At 37.2% G+C, this 17932-nt stretch overlaps 1 protein-coding gene across 2 annotated transcripts in view; it reads left to right on the top strand.

Annotated features, from left to right (window-relative positions):
• Positions 1-17696, top strand: part of LOC143226832 (homeobox protein ceh-34-like) — a 32637-nt gene extending 14941 nt beyond the window's left edge. Inside the window, exons 2-3 of one of the 2 annotated variants that reach the window (XR_013014765.1) lie at positions 12430-12876; positions 17166-17305. Coding sequence is in view for 1 of the 2 variants with exons in the window: in XM_076458307.1 (XP_076314422.1) it covers positions 12430-12688; positions 17166-17387 (481 nt within the window). In the remaining variant the exon portion in view is untranslated. Of the gene's footprint in view, positions 1-12429; positions 12877-17165 lie in introns of both variants that reach the window. The other variant, XM_076458307.1, reaches the window with a different exon arrangement.
• The last annotated feature ends 236 nt before the right edge of the window (positions 17697-17932 follow it).

The following is a 17932-nucleotide window of genomic DNA, read 5'->3' as shown; positions in this document are numbered from 1 at the left end:
TAATATTATTTCCCGACAATCTTCACTTTAACCATGTTTGCAATTTCAACTGACAATACCAATAGTTTTTCTTGTTGTAAAGCCAACATAACATGCTCCAAAGTAGTCATAGAACATTGTTTAGGGTCTCGTTGGATTGGGCCGTGTATTAATATCAGTAGCGTAGCAATAAGTGCGCAGTTAGGCTACCGTTGTAGTTTCAGTATTGACTGTCACTGCCTTCGTAACGATATCGTCTAATCCAAAGAGAGTTGATACAGTTTTAAACGTTTGACCAAAGAGCTTGAAATTATCTTGCAAGAGGGACTGTCCATGTTATCGTGCAATTATAAATTCCAACTATAACTTCCAGTTATAAATTCCTTTTTATTTTCATTACGTTTCAAAATACACTTTAATATTAACACAACTATCGATCTGTTTATTACTTTTCCAAGTACTCTATGAATTGTTTTTTGTTTTTTTTTTTGCTACAAGTAAACAAAATAAATATTAAATTACAGTGAACTTTTTATCCCAGAGCACAAATACACAAACATATACACGTGTTTGCATGTGTTTAGTTATAACCACAAGGCTTGTGGGATGTTACATCACCTGAGGTTTGATAACAATGCAAGTTAACCATACAACACGTAAATATTTGCGACATCAATATAGAAAAACTCGATGATGACGTCATATAACTAATTAGACGGTCAACAATTATTTTATTATATTTTTTAAGTTTTTTAGTGTTTTTTACAATTCAAAACCGATTTATTAAATCACTGTCTTTGTTGAATAAAATATTCAAATAGATGTTACTTTTGCTCTATGACATCTTTCCTATCATAGATCGTTGTTTCTAAACGTTCTTCCCTATCATAGATCGTTGTTTCTAAACGTTCTTCCCTATCATAGATCGTTGTTTCTAAACGTTCTTCCCTATCATAGATCGTTGTTTCTAAACGTTCTTCCCTATCATAGATCGTTGTTTCTAAACGTTCTTCCCTATCATAGATCGTTGTTTCTAAACGTTCTTCCCTATCATAGATCGTTGTTTCTAAACGTTCTTCCCTATCATAGATCGTTGTTTCTAAATGTTCTTCCCTATCATAGATCGTTGTTTCTAAACGTTCTTCCCTGTCACAGATCGTTGTTTCTAAACGTTCTTCCCTGTCACAGATCGTTGTTTCTAAACGTTCTTCCCTGTCACAGATCGTTGTTTCTAAACGTTCTTCCCTGTCACAGATCGTTGTTTCTAAACGTTCTTCCCTATCATAGATCGTTGTTTCTAAACGTTCTTCCCTATCATAGATCGTTGTTTCTAAACGTTCTTCCCTATCATAGATCGTTGTTTCTAAACGTTCTTCCCTATCATAGATCGTTGTTTTAAACGTTCTTCCCTGTCACAGATCGTTGTTTCTAAACGTTCTTCCTGTCACAGATCGTTGTTTCTAAACGTTCTTCCTGTCACAGATCGTTGTTTCTAAACGTTCTTCCCTATCATAGATCGTTGTTTCTAAACGTTCTTCCCTATCATAGATCGTTGTTTCTAAACGTTCTTCCCTATCACAGATCGTTGTTTCTAAACGTTCTTCCCTGTCACAGATCGTTGTTTCTAAACGTTCTTCCCTATCATAGATCGTTGTTTCTAAACGTTCTTCCCTATCACAGATCGTTGTTTCTAAACGTTCTTCCCTATCACAGATCGTTGTTTCTAACGTTCTTTCCCGTCAGTTGCAATTGTTTGGAAACGCGTCCCTCGTGTCTCAGCGGTAAGTCTGAAGGCTTATATCGCACTAAAACTACGTTTAGATATCCGTGGTGGGCACCACGCATATAACCTGTTTGTTAACAACAAACGTGTTGTTAACACATTGTTACAAAAGGTATACAAGGGTTGTCATAAAGTTCGTGGCCTGTCCACACATACAAAAGAAACTAGTGTGAGTGATTTTTTTCCTCTACTGAATATTAAGTTTCAAAATTTATATGAGTAAACAACACATAACGCATAACCAGCTTATTTTGTGTGTTACTGATTTTTAAGTAAAGAAGTCAATATTCTTAAATTTACATCGGTATGTCTCCGGACTTACAACGCTAAAATCAGGGGTTCGATTCCCCTCGGTGGACTCAGCAGATAGAGGGGCCCGGCATGGCCCAGCGCGTAAGGCATGCGACTCGTAATCCGAACATGCTCGCCCTCCCAGCTGTGGGGGCGTTATAATGTTAGGGTCAATCCCACTATTCGTTGGTAAAAGAGTAGCCCAAGAGTTGGCGGTGGGTGGTGATGACTAGCTGCCTTCCCTCTAGTCTTACACTGCTAAATTAGGAACGGCTAGCACAGATAGCCCTCGAGTAGCTTTGTGTGAAATTCAAAAAAAAAGTCTTAAATTTCGTTCCGTGATCAAATATTTTGTTTAAAAGAAAACAACACAGCAAGAAATCCACCAGGACATGGAAGCAGCGTTAAGAGAGGGTGCTCTTCCAACAGTGAAAAAGTGGTAGTGCTGAGTTTAAGTGCGTTAAACAATCATTGAAAATGATCCGAGGTCAAACCGGCATTCGACATTGACCACAATAGAAATTATAGACAAGCTCTTGCTTTTGTTATGTACAATAGAAACACCTCCATCAGGAAATTAACAGATGTACTGCAGCAAGCATTTTAAGTGAAAGTTTGGACACGAGTCTGGTTTGTACCGGATGAATTTCCAGCAATGTTGTCACCTGAGCAGAAACGTATTCGAGTTGTTGAAAGCTAACGCCAACTCCAAAAGTATTCACCACTTCTATCCAGAGACAAAGGTGTAAAGCCTTCAACTAAAACACCCAAGTTAACGCACTCCAAAGAATTTCAAGTCACAACTTAAATCACTGCTGAAATGCTTATGTCATCAATTGTTTGAGATGCCAAGGGCGTGTTTCTAGTTGCTTGTTTGGAAAGGAGTTAAACCGTTACAGGAGACTATTATACATTCTTCATCAACAATTTGTGTCAAAACCCAAATAAAAGAAAAAAGAGGTTTGTTCAGAAAAGGTATGATCTTCCATCAGGACAATGCTTTTCTCCATCAGGACAGTGTTTTCCTCCAACAAGAGAATGTGTTCTTCCATCAGGACAGAACGTTTTGTCAGGACAGTGCAATTTTCCATCAGGACAATGTTTTCCTCCATCAGGACATTGCTTTCCTCCATAAAGGTAATATGTTCTTCTATCAGGAAAATGTTTTTCTCCATCAGGACAATGTATTCTTCTATCAGGACAGTGTGATCTCCCCTCAGGACAATACCCTAGCTGATAAATCGCGGGTTGCTGGCTTTAACTTATTAAATCACGCCCTTTACTCACAGGATTTAGTTCCAAGTAAGTCTCTTCCCTAACTTTAAAATCTTTCTGAAAAGTCGAAGATTCCAGAGTACTGATAATATCGTACGTCATGGACTGAGGGCCAATCACAAGAGTTCTTTCAGAAGAGCATAAAGGCCTAACAGCACTTGTGGCGCTAGCGTAGAAACCCAGAGGAGATTATATTGGAAAATAAATAATAATTAACCCAGTGTCTCTTTCTCATGATAGGTTAGGGCACGAACCTTTTGGACACCTATCGTATTGATACCAGATTTTATTGTTTCTGAATACACGGTATTGTTATTAGCGATTGTTTCTGAACACACAATTTTTGTCATGGGTCACGTTTGAACTGACTGAATAGAACATCATTCAGAAAACGTTTATCTTTACAATAAATTCATAATTAATAAGTTTTATTGTTTTAAAAGGAAAAGCTTTAGGTCACTGCTAAACAAAGGCTTATCCTTTAAAAGTATGAAAACAAAACAAATAAATAAAGGTTACGATTTCGTGTACTTCGACCTCTGTATTGAATCACAGTTTGTCAAAGCATATCACATCCGACATTTAACAAGCTTCAACTTTGTTTGGCATTTCAAAAAAAAAAAAATCACTTTTTAATTGGAAAACGGCTTTATGGATTATGTTACAAAATTGGATTGGTCAGTGGTAATTTTTTGTTTGTCATCCAGTGTTTAAATTATACTTTTGCGATGCTATTATTTTTCTCACTGGTCAAGATAACATAAATTATTCATCTCTTATCAGTCCAGTTATGAAAGTGAAAGTTTTATAAGAAAATGTGTTGATTAAATTTGTTTCTCAAAACGGCTGATACCGGTATCAACATTTTTACTAATAAAGCAGAGAACAATGGCTCAACCTTCTTAGGTCATCTTCAGGTTAACAAAGAGAGATTTTGCAACTGAGAATGTAAACGGGTACGGGACTGTAGGGGGCGTTGCAGTTGGATGTTAGGTTATTAATTACTATATGTTGTTGTTGTTTTGAATTAAGCACAAAGCTACTCAATGGGCTATCTGTGCTCTGCCCACCACGGGTATCGAAACCCGGTTTTTAGTGTTGTAAGTCCACAGACATACCGCTGAGCCACTGGGGGGGGGCTAGTATAGGTATAAAGGTGTTCTTTTATATTGGTTTAGATTAAAAATAGCATCCACGCTATTCCATGCGGATGAATACTATCCCCGATATTGACTTTGAACGCAATTATCAAGGCCACAAATGTTATGTGGAGCGAAAATAAGCGTCTCTTTGTATTTCGTGTGTACTGACGTCGAATTATCTAACTCTTTCAGATATATTAATCTGTTGTCGTTTAGGTGTATATACTCCGTGATATAAACAATTGAGGTTTGAGCGTACAATACGTATTAATAATGTACGGTAAGATTGAACGGAAACGTTTGTTTTGTTTTCCTCGTGTATTTAGACAAGTTGTAATTGTACTTAATCTTTGAAATGTGCTCGTGTAGCTTCCGTTATGTTTTCGATAAAGGCCGAGGTTATACGGGGGCTACAGGTTTCGGGCAGGAACTTGGATAGGTGTGAGATAACTTGCTCCCGACCCAAAATATATTTTAATCTTCCTGATTTACGGACAAACCATTTCCCAACTTTCGTTTCTTTACAAACGAACAAACATATTATATAGAATAGATTCTCCTGATTTCATTTTCCATTATAGTAACTGTATTTCTATAATACAAAGACTGTTGTTATAATATTAATACTAATGTTGACTGGGAAACAAACTGACCAAATAAGCTGGCTACTTATTACAACGTAAAAACTAACTTACAAACTAACTTGTTTTTACTGTCTTCTTACACCATACAAACTGACTTGTTTCTACTGCCTTGTTACAACACAGAAACTGACTTGTTCTTATTGTCTTGTTACAACATACAAACTGACTTGTTCTTACTGCCTTGTTACAACATACAAAATGACTTGTTCTTACTGCCTTGCTACAACATACAAACTAACTTGTTTTTACTGTCTTCTTACACCATACAAACTGACTTGTTTCTTCTGCCTTGTTACAACACACAAACTGACTTGTTCTTATTGTCTTGTTACAACATACAAACTGACTTGTTCTTACTGCCTTGTTACAACATACAAACTGACTTGTTCTTACTGCCTTGTTACAACATACAAACTGACTTGTTTCTACTGTCTTCTTACACCATACAAACTGACTTGTTTCTACTGCCTTGTTACAACACACAAACTGACTTGTTCTTATTGTCTTGTTACAACATACAAACTGACTTGTTCTTACTGCCTTGTTACAACATACAAACTGACTTGTTCTTACTGCCTTGTTACAACATACAAACTGACTTGTTCTTACTGCCTTGTTACAACATACAAACTGACTTGTTTTACTGCCTTGTTACAACATACAAACTGACTTGTTCTTACTGTCTTGTTACAACATACAAACTTACTTGTTCTTACTGCCTTGTTACAACATACAAACTTACTTGTTCTTACTGCCTTGTTACAACATACAAACTGTCTTGTTCTTACTGTCTTGTTACAACATACAAACTGACTTGTTCTTACTGTCTTGTTACAACATACAAACTGACTTGTTCTTACTGCCTTGTTACAACATACAAACTGACTTGTTCTTACTGCCTTGTTACAACATACAAACTGACTTGTTCTTACTGCCTTGTTACAACATAGAAACTGACTTGTGTTTACTGCCTTGTTACAACATAGAAACTGACTTGTTCTTACTGCCTCCTTACAACATACAAACTGACTTGTTCTTACTGCCTTGTTACAACACACAAACTGACTTGTTCTTACTGCCTTGTTACAACATACAAACTGACTTGTTCTTACTGCCTCCTTACAACATACAAACTGACTTGTTCTTACTGCCTTGTTACAACATACAAACTGACTTGTTCTTACTGCCTTGTTACAACATACAAACTGACTTGTTCTTACTGCCTTGTTACAACATAGAAACTGACTTGTGTTTACTGCCTTGTTACAACATACAAACTGACTTGTTCTTACTGTCTTGTTACAACATACAAACTGACTTGTTCTTACTGCCTTGTTACAACATACAAACTGACTTGTTCTTACTGCCTTGTTACAAGATACAAACTGACTTGTTCTTACTGCCTTGTTACAACATACAAACTGACTTGTTCTTACTGCCTTGTTACAACATACAAACTGACTTGTTCTTACTGTCTTGTTACAACATACAAACTTACTTGTTCTTACTGCCTTGTTACAACATACAAACTTACTTGTTCTTACTGCCTTGTTACAACATACAAACTGTCTTGTTCTTACTGTCTTGTTACAACATACAAACTGACTTGTTCTTACTGTCTTGTTACAACATACAAACTGACTTGTTCTTACTGCCTTGTTACAACATACAAACTGACTTGTTCTTACTGCCTTGTTACAACATACAAACTGACTTGTTCTTACTGCCTTGTTACAACATAGAAACTGACTTGTGTTTACTGCCTTGTTACAACATAGAAACTGACTTGTTCTTACTGCCTCCTTACAACATACAAACTGACTTGTTCTTACTGCCTTGTTACAACATACAAACTGACTTGTTCTTACTGCCTTGTTACAACATACAAACTGACTTGTTCTTACTGCCTCCTTACAACATACAAACTGACTTGTTCTTACTGCCTTGTTACAACATACAAACTGACTTGTTCTTACTGTCTTGTTACAACATACAAACTGACTTGTTCTTACTGCCTTGTTACAACATACAAACTGACTTGTTCTTACTGCCTTGTTACAAGATACAAACTGACTTGTTCTTACTGCCTTGTTACAACATACAAACTGACTTGTTCTTACTGCCTTGTTACAACATACAAACTGACTTGTTCTTACTGCCTCCTTACAACATACTAACCACCGTTTTTCATCGCTTCTTTACGTAAAACAGCTAACAAATGAAGGATAGTAACACAGTACATTATTTCAGGTGTTCCTTAATCCACTTTTCAAGGTAATATAAATGTACAGAAATGTCGTGTATAACGGGCGCTCCAGACATTTGAAACTTACGTACGTGACCTCTCTCGTCACTTGAAAATAACTTATCTGTTATAAAAACATATGAATCGATGGAAGTTGCTCTGTATTTTTATACACGAATGTATGATTTTAATGATACCTCATAATATGCACTGTTTGGTTTCATAGTTTCATGTGTATATGTATGTGTATGTATACATGTGCACAACAAGTGTGGAATGTGTAAATGCAGCTATACGATTAACATAGGTTGCACCCGTACGTAATACCTTCGTATATTTATAACCTCCATACCACAACCCAATTTGAGATGAAGAGAACTGGTCAGTCTTCAAATTATTATAAAATATAAGTTTCATACTCTTGTATATTATAGACAGGTCATCTTGTGTCACTGCCCGTAGCCAACGTCACGTGTTATGTGTAACACACGTAAATTCGACCTTGTGAGAGACGAACAAGCGTAACTCGTGTTCTCACCTAATCCTAGTCGTGTCAATCACGAATAACTGTACCTTTTAGTTCATCTTAACACTAAGCTGTCAATCTTGTTAGATTCGAATATATGTTGGTCATATACTCTCGACTCTCTGAGATACTAATAACTAATACGTTATTAATCTTGTCAGACAGGAATCATGTACTCTCGACGATGGCAGACATGGCAGACAGAAACATACCGTACTCGAGTATGCTTGGCTTTGTGAGACAAGAACCAACGTCACTCACGTACTCTCAACTCTCACACAAATATCAGTAATTCATGTACTCTCGAACTCTCAATCCTATTAAATACGAAACGTGTGATTGGTGTATTATAAATATGAGCATATTTAACTCGTGTATTATAAATATGAGCATATTTAACTCGTGTATTCTCAATATAAGCAAATGTAACTTGTAATATTTTCAAAACGAGTTTTGCCCAAAACTCGAGCGCTTTCGAATAGTTCACTATTCTTCGTCATGACAATAATAAACCTCGTTTTAAAGATGTTAGAACGTTCGCACGTGATCCTTTGTGCTAACGACTTGATCTGACTACACATGTAAGTTGTGTATTATCGATATAAACATATATAATGCGTATATACTCGACTCTGATAAGCACGAATACACGTATGTTACAAATTTCGTGACCACACATTCGCAGCCTTCCTCATCTTATATTCTGATAGGCCTTTTTATAAAGTCCTGTGTTTAAATGTTTTAAATTTCACACAAAGCTACGTGAGAACTACATACACTAGCCGCCTCTACTTTAATACTAATAGACTAGAAAGATCAGCTGGTCAATACCACCCAACACCTTAAGTTACTCTTTTACCAACGAATAGTGGGTTTGATCGTCAGTTCATAATGCCCTCGGTGAAGAGGATTCGAATCCGTGGCCTGCAGATTGTGAATCGAGCGTACTAACCACTAGACTATGCCAGCGCGCGTTTCACATTGGACTTTAATCTGAAAACATGCGAGTCGCTTAGTCTTAGACTTCGCGTCACAGCTATGACGTCATATATTTTCAATGTGTAGAATGTTCCATACTATTACAAGTCATCTCCTTACAACCTCCCACCTCACCGCACCCACCCATTGGCTCAGCGGAGTCTGTAAGCTCGTAATGCTGACAACAACCATAATGTGATACCCATGTTGGACACAGCTCAGGTTGTCCTTCTCTCGTAACTTTGTCCTTAACTACAAATATAAACCGTTCCTACCTAAAGTAAGACAAAGCTGGGTACATATATAAACACATGCATACACGTATATCACCACGTAGCGCCTAATAAAACATTTTTCATACCGTTTCTAATTCAGTATAACTAGTCAGAGATCCATGTCTATACAAACATATGGAATTCTATATTTTTAACAACTATTCCTTGAGGTACCACACACACAGATAGAGTGTAAGGTTTAACATATTTCTTAAGGCAGTACACACATACTATGGAACATTCTATTTGTAACAACTATTTCTTAAAAGCTCTTCATGGTTATATACTGGACCACAGGAAAAGTGCACAATCTATTCTTTATATATTGCTGAAACTCGATGCTATTAACAGCCATACATATATCTTTATTTATTCTTTAGAAGCACTAAAAAGTGAAAAGGACTCTTTTTTTTTATTCTTTCCACTAGTAGGATATGTACGAACTATGAAACTTTGATGGGCCCCGGCATGGCCAGGTGGTTAGAGCGCTCGACTCGTAATCTGAGGGTCGCAGGTTCGAACCTCCGTTGCACCAAACATGCTCGTTCTTTCAGCCGTGGGGGCGTTATAATGTGACGGTCAATCCCACTATTCGTTGGTAAAAGAGTAGCCCAAGAGTTGGCGGTGGGTGGTGCCTTCCCTCTAGTCTTACACTACTAAAATAGGGACGGCTAGCACGGATAGCCCTCGTGTAGCTTTGCGCGAAATTCAAAACAAACAAACAATTCATTGTTCTTTCCCGTATTAGTTGAATGCAATCGTAAATATCTCCTAGATTGTTCTGTTATGTAAAAGCCTGTCAGAAAGGGAGTATTTATACCAAGGGTTTATTTAGCACTGAGTTAAACTCGTTTGTTATGAAGGTTTTGCGTGATGACGGAGTATTGAAAAGAAATGTGGTTTTAAGTTTTAACTATTGTAATAATCCAGTTGATGTGATTATAAAATGAGTGATCAGGGAATGCTGGGACGAGGGCCAATTGTGGGAAGAGGCATTCTTCAGGTAAAGGGGATATTTCTAACAATAGTCTGTTGTTGTCCCAAGCTAGAAGACCCTTTATTTCATATGAGTTTGTTTATAATTGCCAAAATTGCAAATACGTATACGACGACTTAAATTGCGTAGGATTTATACTAGAATAAACGTAAGTAACATCATTATTGTGATAAATCCGTATAATGACTACCCTTCCCGAGCACATGAATGATTTGATCTATTTCTTTTGGCCAGTTTTTTTATTACCATAAAAGGCAAAAACAAAACAATACCCAATATGATGCGCTATGTAGACCCTGCCGGCAGAGGACGTTACATAAAATTATGTTTTTCTCTTCCTAGCTTCTGTCATAAACGTTGTTGTTTTTGAATTAAGCACAAAGCTACACAATGGGCTATTTGTGCTCTGCTCACCGCGGGTATCGAAACCCGATTTTATAGCGTTGTAAGTCCACAGACATACCGCTGAGCCACTTGGGGGGGGGCGATACTGGTAAATTGCAGCTTAATTAAGTTTCTACTATCCAGTCAGGTGTGTGTGTGTGTTTGTCTAAATCAACGCGTATTGAAATTAAAGATTCTAGTAAACAGAGTTAACACAGTTTTACACCCAGTAGGATCGTACCTCCGATAGGCAGTTTAAATCATATTCGGCCCTCAAAACGATAGGAAAATATGTCTGTATGTCCATCATTATCAACGGACAAGGACCATTTTGGGCAGAACAAGGAAGAATAATATTCTACACATGTTTATCACGTTTCATTAAAGTCTTCGTTATTTTTGACTGAGTTATAGAGTGAAAATAGTGTGAAACATTGGTTCCCACGTTAACAGATTATTTGGTTTTGTTTTTTGGATTTTCGTGACCTTCGTATGACTTTGTTCCTGAACAACACAATCATTTATAACTTGGATTATGGTCTAAACGTACACCAACTTTCTTCCAAATGCATTCAGCCGTTCAAGAGAAAGATTCCTGACAAATATTGAAACACACACGTGGAGAGTTGTTTTTGTTCTGAATTTCGCGCAAAGCTACTCGAGGGCTATCTGCGCTAGCTGTCCCTAATTTAGCAGTGTAAGACTAGAGGGAAGGCAGCTACTCGTCACCACCCGCCGCCAACTCTTGGGATACTCTTTTACCAACGAATAGTGGAATTGGCCGTAACATTATAACGCACGTACGGCTGAAAGGCCGAGCATGTTTGGTGTAACGGGGATTCGAACCCAAGACCCCCGGATTACAAGTCGAGTGCCTTAACCACCTGGCCATGCCGGGCCCACACGTGGATAAAAACAAAAATTTGTCCACCTTTGATGGCGGGGTTAATATTTAAAAACAGCAAAGGAAAATTGACCATTTTTACATGGCACTAGTGAAACATTGAGACCGACTTCAATTCAGTTTGTAAATAATTAGTCAATCGTGTTGATAAATGTGTGTTTTATTTGGCCTACATATATACATATATATATATAAACTCCTTTAATTGAGAGATACATTTGAAAATAAGCCCTCACAAAACCCAAGTGATTCAAGAAGTTAAATAAATATGTTTAGTTATAACGGAGAAGAAACACTCTTTCAAACTACAAATTGCACGTGAATAAATACGACTGGCATAAAAATACATACAAAAATACAGCCGTCAATAAGTATATACATATAAGTATGTATGAACCTGACGATGACCGAAGAAGGTCGAAACGTTGTTCGCTCCTCCAAAAAGAAACACAGAAAATTCTCAACCCAAACGAACCGTTTTTACATATATATTTTTCTCTAAAAGTGGGTTTTCTGGACATCACTGATCACTAGCCGTCAATAAGGTCTGAGGTAACTCAAACATACCCAGTTGCCCATCCTAGGTAACAACGGCTTTGCCGTAAGCAGAGCGGTTAGTGCTTTCAGAGTGTAGTGTAATACGAGCTGTTTGTATCTGATGATTTCGATTACTGTAAACATAATACGACTACCACTTTCAGTGGATTCTTCACATCGATAGCTTTAGTGAACCAGCACGACATGACACACTAGTTGCTTTGTGTTAAAGCATGTGGTCCGACTATAAATAGATGATTAATACCGTATTTTAAAGAGGTTATTGTTACTTCACAAAGAGTTTAGATGTTGCTTTTCTACTGACAAGAGAGGGGAAGAAGTTACTCTGTTAGAAGTCCTTCAAAGAACGGGTGGTACAGCGTCACTCCATGGCTGTAACTGTACGTTGAGTAATGACAAGCCCCTGAGTCTAGTGGAACCCAAACCTATTTGTTTGTTTTTATTTCAGGGACGTGGTTGAAAAGGGGAAAAGTGTCGATTCGGCCAAGGGCACGGCAGCGGACGGCTCGAGAAAGGACGAACACAAAGCGGCAACAGATCGCCGGCACATACTCCAGAACTCGGACTCCGAGCCAGCTAGCAGTCCCGACGGGATATTTGGCACGGAGTTGAAACCGTCAGGCATGAATGTCGCTGCTCAGAATCCTACACTCCAGCACCACCCTGGGGCTGCCGTATCGTCGGTCGGAGTCTGTCCAACCGCCGCCGTAAGTGGCGCTTTTCGACTAAACCACACGCCAGAGTTTCCGACGACAATGCACGGAGTTCTATTGCATCCGCAGCTCGGAGACTTTGGATTAAGCCTACCAACCGATTATCATGCTTTATGACGGTCAGTGGCGGGTTCTGTCCGATGGTAGAGCCAAGGTGTCCGGCCAGTACCCGCCGTCACTCGGTACTTTAACCTCCTGTGTGTTTCTTTATTTTCATGTTAGTGTATTCATTGTGAGCCGCAGCTCTGTACTTTACGATTAATTTATAATATGGACAAGGTATCATTAGCAGCCGTCTGTTTGTAAACGTGTAAAAGAAGAAAGTAATTTTAGTTACATTTATCAATGTAACCTACGTGAAACACTTTGACCTTTAAGTGTTTGTGTATAAATGTAGATGGTAGTTGTATCTCATAGGTAGCGTTTAACTTGCGAACATTTTGCGTGTCTCATACTTAGCTTCTAAAATATTTAACGTTTATTCTGTGTTAATTAGAATTAAATGGACAATCTTAGTACACCTTAGTAAGGAGAACGTAATTATCATATGCACCTTAGAAAGGAGAATGTAATTATCATAACGTTATAAACTGTCCTATATGTCAGAGAAATGAGAGGTTTTTTTTTGTTTTGCTTTCATGGAAAACAGTGGAGAAAACGAATTAGCTCTGAATATTTTAAAATATTGGTTTTTAAAAACAAACAGTTCGTTTACGTTAACAGCGTTGTCACTTGAGTCTAGGGACCGATAAAACATTAAACATTTCACATGTAATTAACCCCTAATCTCTTAAATAATATTATATATTATTTGTAATTCTTTAAAGTTTGATATATGTTTATTTTATAGTTTTAAAACTCATTAGCAGCGCCAGTTGTAATGACGGTTTAAACGTAAGGGGTAAAACTGATGATTTCAAGCGGATATTCAAAGCTCATTGAATTAACTATTTTAGAATTACCCGACAATGGATAACATATCTATACCCACGTCGGTATAGACTACTAAACAACTGATCAAATAACAGCGGTAAAAATAAGACAAAACTGCTGACATTTTTGTTTGTTTGTTTTAAATTTCTATCATTATGTTTAGCATTGATAATATAATATTTTATTCAGTGCAATCACGTTGTCCTCTCTTTCTCACATCAACCCTGATGCAGGTGGCGCTTCAACGCTTTATTCGCTCTAGGTGCTAAGCACAACAGACCGACTGCACTGTGTTCACCGCGGGGATCAATCCCCGAATTTTAGCTGTATAAACTATGAAACATACCTCTGAGACACCGAAGAGACGCTGTATTCCCTTTGCGTTTTCTAGTTTTCTGTCATGACTGGCACGAACTTTCGGCTCACGTGACTAATTATAGAACGAAAAATAACTATAAGATCTCGCTGATAAACATATAAATCAGATAAAACATTACGTTGTGGTAATGACGCAACATGCAGTTGGTTTTACCAACTTTAAAAGTAACTAAAAAGGAATACATATATAATCACACTCACATATCATATAATGTGCCTTTATTAAGTTACCTTATTGCTGGCGTCTTATTTAATAATCGAGACATCCGTATATGACTTGGTCAAAATCATTTAACATGTCAAACAAGAATGCTGGCGGAAAATAGGACAATGTTTTATATACATACAAAGGCTAATCTAGATATATAGAGAGCTTGCCTTAATCCAAGGATCAGATTTAAAAAAAAAAAACATATCAGGAAAGAGAGATAATTCTAACTCAATTATCACATGAAAAATGTCTACAAATTAATTATAGGGCAAACTTTATTATGGAACAAATTTGACAAAATCAACACTACTGGGCGAACTCTAACCTTATCGAAAGCAAACTTTCAAAGACAGATTTAAATTATCTCTCGCGTGTAAGGGTTAGCTTTATTTATAAAATTGGTTTACTCACCTCCATAGCTCAGTAATCAGCTTGAGGGCTGAGGGCATTATAATGTTGACATTTGATCCCTGCAGTGGGCATAGAGCAGTTAACCTATTGTGTAGCTTGACTCTCAAATCAAACAAACAGAGCTGTCCTCAGTACAATCTGTATTATAACATCTACTGTGTAGCTTGACTCTCAAATCAAACAAACAGAGCTGTCCTCAGTACTATCTGTATTATAACATCTACTGTGTAGCTTGACTCTCAAGTCAAACAGAGCTGTCCTCAGTACAATCTGTATTATAACTTCTACTGTGTAGCTTGACTCTCAAGTCAAACAGAGCTGTCCTCAGTACAATCTGTATTATAACATCTACTGTGTAGCTTGACTCTCAAATCAAACAAACAGAGCTGTCCTCATTACAAACTGTATTATAACTTCTACTGTGTAGCTTGACTCTCAAATCAAACAGAACTGTCCCCAGTATTATCTGTATTATAACTTTTACTGGGTAGCTTGACTCTCAAATCCAGAGCTGTCCTCAGTACAATCTGTATTATAACGTCTACTGTGTAGCTTGACTCTCAAATCAAATCAAACAGAGCTGTCCCCAGTACTATCTGTATTATAACTTCTACTGTGTAGCTTGACTCTCAAATCAAACAGAGCTGTCCTCAGTACAATCTGTATTATAACTTCTACTGTGTAGCTTGACTCTCAAATCAAACAGAGCTGTCCCCAGTACTATCTGTATTATAACTTCTACTGTGTAGCTTGACTCTCAAATCCAGAGCTGTCCTCAGTACAATCTGTATTATAACTTCTACTGTGTAGCTTGACTCTCAAATCAAACAGAGCTGTCCCCAGTATTATCTGTATTATAACTTCTACTGTGTAGCTTGACTCTCAAATCCAGAGCTGTCCTCAGTACTATCTGTATTATAACTTCTACTGTGTAGCTTGACTCTCAAATCCAGAGCTGTCCTCAGTTCTATCTGTATTATAACTTCTGTGTAGCTTCACTCTCAAATCAAACAGAGCTGTCCCCAGTATTATCTGTATTATAACTTCTACTGTGTAGCTTGACTCTCAAATCAAACAGAGCTGTCCCCAGTATTATCTGTATTATAACTTCTACTGTGTAGCTTGACTCTCAAATCAAACAGAGCTGTCCCCAGTGTTATCTGTATTATAACTTCTACTGTGTAGCTTGACTCTCAAATCCAGAGCTGTCCTCAGTACTATCTGTATTATAACTTCTACTGTGTAGCTTGACTCTCAAATCCAGAGCTGTCCTCAGTTCTATCTGTATTATAACTTCTGTGTAGCTTCACTCTCAAATCCAGAGCTGTCCCCAGTACTATCTGTATTATAACTTCTACTGTGTAGCTTGACTCTCAAATCAAACAGAGCTGTCCCCAGTACTATCTGTATTATAACTTCTACTGTGTAGCTTGACTCTCAAATCAAACAGAGCTGTCCCCATTACTATCTGTATTATAACTTCTACTGTGTAGCTTGACTCTCAAGCCAAACAGAGCTGTCCCCAGTACAATCTGTATTATAACATCTACTGTGTAGCTTGACTCTCAAGTCAAACAGAGCTGTCCTCAGTACTATCTGTATTATAACTTCTACTGTGTAGCTTGACTCTCAAGTCAAACAGAGCTGTCCTCAGTACTATCTGTATTATAATTTCTACTGTGTAGCTTGACTCTCAAGTCAAACAGAGCTGTCCTCAGTACTATCTGTATTATAACTTCTACTGTGTAGCTTAACTCTCAAGTCAAACAGAGCTGTCCTCAGTACTATCTGTATTATAATTTCTACTGTGTAGCTTAACTCTCAAGTCAAACAGAGCTGTTCCCAGTGTTATCTGTATTATAACTTCTACTGTGTAGCTTGACTCTCAAATCAAACAGAGCTGTTCCCAGTGTTATCTGTATTATAACATCTACTGTGTAGCTTGACTCTCAAGTCAAACAGAGCTGTCCTCAGTACTATCTGTATTATAACTTCTACTGTGTAGCTTAACTCTCAAGTCAAACAGAGCTGTCCTCAGTACTATCTGTATTATAACTTCTACTGTGTAGCTTAACTCTCAAGTCAAACAGAGCTGTCCTCAGTACTATCTGTATTATAATTTCTACTGTGTAGCTTAACTCTCAAGTCAAACAGAGCTGTTCCCAGTGTTATCTGTATTATAATTTTTACTTGTTAACATATTGTGAATTTTTTTTTGAAAATGTTTTTCATAAACAAAATGTGTGTTCGTTCAATTTCGAATACAACACGAGAAGCTTTTATTTTTATTGTTATCATTTGATCCGGTGCAGGCAATATTATGGTTATATGTACGCGGTTTACACGTCACGTTACATTTCAACGAATATTTTAATATTTGTAGAAGGTATTTTCGTTTGTTTTTAATTTGTCACAAAAATTTGTGCCCAAACAGACCTGTTGAAATCTACAGGGTGGCCAGTAAGTACCTACCCATCCATATGTTATTATGTTATATTCAATTACGCATGTATTATAAATTTGTTTCTTTGTTTTTAGAGAAATATGGCCGATGTAAGCCCATTTACACTTGTAGAGCGTATTGTGACAGGTACGTGGGTACATGAGCACAAGAATACTGGTGACACCACACAGATACACTGGATACACAAGATACATGGATGGGTAGAAACTTACGGGCCACCCTGTGCAACTGTAGTGTTAAACCTGTTTGTAGTGAGAGTAAACCTCAGTATTTCAGTCTTAAGAATTAGAAGTTGAACGTACAAACATTTCATAATTATTTAAATTTTAAAGTGTCCAGATGGTGTGAATGTTGGGTAACTTTCCACAGAATGGCTCTGTAAATAGCACAGTAAGTCCTTTTCTGTTTAACTGTAGTATCCAAACTTAGATAAATAGTTACTCTGCACAGATGCGCACCAGTCGTTGCGTATTAACTTATAAAAACCATCAAATGTTTGTCTGTGTACGCGAAAATGCTGATAAATTACTTGGTGTGTGTATTATATGTAATTCAGCACCAAGTGTTGTGTAAATAAATTTAAAACATTCTTGAAACTTAACAAAGTTTTTCCTTGTTTTATTTTTTCCCATGAATCACTTTTCAAAAGTAAATACTTGCTTTTAAGTTTGGTTTATTTTTATTTCGCGGAAAGTTACACGATGGCTGTTTGCGTTAGCCGTCCCTACTTTAACGGTGATAGATTAGAGGGAAGGCAACTAATTATCACCACCCACGACCAACTAACTATTAAGCTACTTTCTTACCAACAAATAGTAGAATTGACTGCACTTTATAACGT

This window comes from Tachypleus tridentatus, chromosome 9, assembly GCF_004210375.1.
Source record: "Tachypleus tridentatus isolate NWPU-2018 chromosome 9, ASM421037v1, whole genome shotgun sequence".
NCBI lineage: Eukaryota > Metazoa > Arthropoda > Merostomata > Xiphosura > Limulidae > Tachypleus > Tachypleus tridentatus.
The sequence above is the reverse complement of the archived record's forward strand: the minus strand, read 5'-3'. Positions and strand labels throughout refer to the sequence as shown.